Source organism: Bactrocera tryoni, unplaced genomic scaffold (genome assembly GCF_016617805.1).
Source record: "Bactrocera tryoni isolate S06 unplaced genomic scaffold, CSIRO_BtryS06_freeze2 scaffold_7, whole genome shotgun sequence".
Lineage (NCBI taxonomy): Eukaryota > Metazoa > Arthropoda > Insecta > Diptera > Tephritidae > Bactrocera > Bactrocera tryoni.
Genome location: NW_024396366.1, coordinates 16730010 through 16731857, shown reverse-complemented (window position 1 = coordinate 16731857; position 1848 = coordinate 16730010). Strand labels below are relative to the sequence as shown.

Below are 1848 nucleotides of genomic sequence, written 5' to 3'. Positions count from 1 at the left end.
AAAGGATAGTGTTGTAAACGTAACAAAGGGTTGCTTATCAGCGGAGAATACGGCGTTGCCACAGTATCCCCCTCCAGACTGGGTGAACGGTTAAGATCGTAGCTAAAGTGTAACGAAAGATACTCGTCGGCGTTCTGCTCCAGTTGATAATGTTCTGTGAGTGTGTGGCGAAAAATCTTCATTCGATAGATATGCTGGCTTTAATCGGTCTGTAGAAATATTTTCTGGTTTTCCTTTTATTTCGATTCTGTAATACTTTTCCTCTCGTGATAAAACTTTATAAGGTCCTTCGTATGGTTTTGAAACTGATGGGCGCACTGAATAATTTCTGACGAAAACGTTTACGCACGTCGCAAGATCGGGATGCACAAATACTTTCCTTGGACCATGATGTAGTGGATGGTCTGGTGGTGTTCATTAAGACTCTGAGTTGAGTGACGAATTCTGACTGTGTTTTAATTCGGCTATCGTGTACGAAAAATTCTGAAGAAATTCGCAGCGTTGTATCGTAGATTAATTCTGCCGGTGACGCTCCTAAGTCTTGTTTATAGACGGTTCGTAGGCCCAAGAGTATTGTTGGTAGAAAGTCGGTCCAACGTTCGGAGTTAATGCATAAAATTGCAGCCTTCAACGTTCGGTGCCATCTTTCTACTATAGCGTTTGCTTGTGGGTGATATGGTGTTGTCTTCAGATGTGTTATGCCAAGCGATGTTGTTAGCTCTGCAAATAAGGTAGATGTAAATTGACGTCCACGATCTGATGTAATGACAGCTGGAACTCCAAATCTTGCGATCCAATTGGCGATGAGAGCTTTTGCGATAGTTGGTGCTGCCATATCGGGTATAGGAATAGCTTCTGGCCATCTCGAGAAGTGTTCGATGATTGTTAGACAATAACGATTACCTGCATGTAGGGGAAATGGTCCTATAACGTCGGTATTAATGTTGTCGAATCGCAAGTCTCCGGACTCGTAGCGTTTGAGAGGCGTAAATGTGTGTCGAGTGATTTTAGCCTTTTGGCATTGTTCGCATGCTCTTGCGAATGCAATAATGTCTTTTTGAATTCCAGGCCAAACAAACCTGCTTGTCAATAGTCTGGCTGTAGCGCGAGTACCTGGGTGGCATAACCCATGGGTAGCTCGTAACACTTCAGAGCGGAACTTCTTTGTGATGAATGGTCTTATGTTTCCGGTCGATCCGATGTCTATTAAAAAGTTGTATTGAGAAAGTCCGTCGAAGAGTTTCAAGCGGTGTGTGACTGCAGGAGTTTCGTTACCGATAGGTGCTGCAGTTTTCGTTTCGGATAGTCATTCGTAAATTTATGGTGATACCAGTATAATTCGTTTGGCTGTGCGCAATCCTGGCGTGTATTTCGTTCTTATCTCGGTCGGCTTCGGCTACGGCTTCGCTATCGGTGCGTTTTTATGGATTCGATTTGCCTCGTCAGTTGCGCGATTTCTTTCTTTAATTCCTCTAGCGTGGTTGACTCATTGTTAGTTTGCGTGGAGGTGCCTGTTGCCGGTGCTTGGTTACCTACCATACTAATTTGTCGAGAATTCATGGAGTCCGCGAGGGCGTCTGCAATAGCAACTTTATCTGCTACGTCACCCTTTGATGCGATCATAGCAGCTTGAGCGTGAGGAGGTAGACGCGTGGCCCAGAGGTCGATTAATACTGTCTCGCAAAGTGATGTGCCGACCACCCGGCGCATTTCGTTGAATAGTTGACTTGGTTTTGAGTCGCCTAATGGCATATCGGAAAGAACACGTTGTATGCCTCGTTGTTGGCTATACGAGAATTGAGCTATTAGTTTGGACTTGATGTAGTCGTAACGATTTATTGAAGGAGT

At 44.5% G+C, this 1848-nt stretch overlaps 1 protein-coding gene across 1 annotated transcript; it reads right to left on the bottom strand.

Moving 5' to 3' along the window:
• Positions 1 to 277: 277 nt before the first annotated feature.
• Positions 278 to 835, bottom strand: LOC120781811 (uncharacterized protein K02A2.6-like). Its single transcript, XM_040114031.1, has one exon. The coding sequence runs from the start codon at positions 833 to 835 to the stop codon at positions 278 to 280; it is 558 nt and encodes a 185-aa protein (XP_039969965.1).
• Positions 836 to 1848: the final 1013 nt, after the last annotated feature.

What these genes read in the sequence shown, in the direction of transcription:
- LOC120781811 (XM_040114031.1), bottom strand. Translation starts at nt 835, where the DNA reads ATGGCAGCACCAACTATCGCAAAAGCTCTCATCGCCAATTGGATCGCA.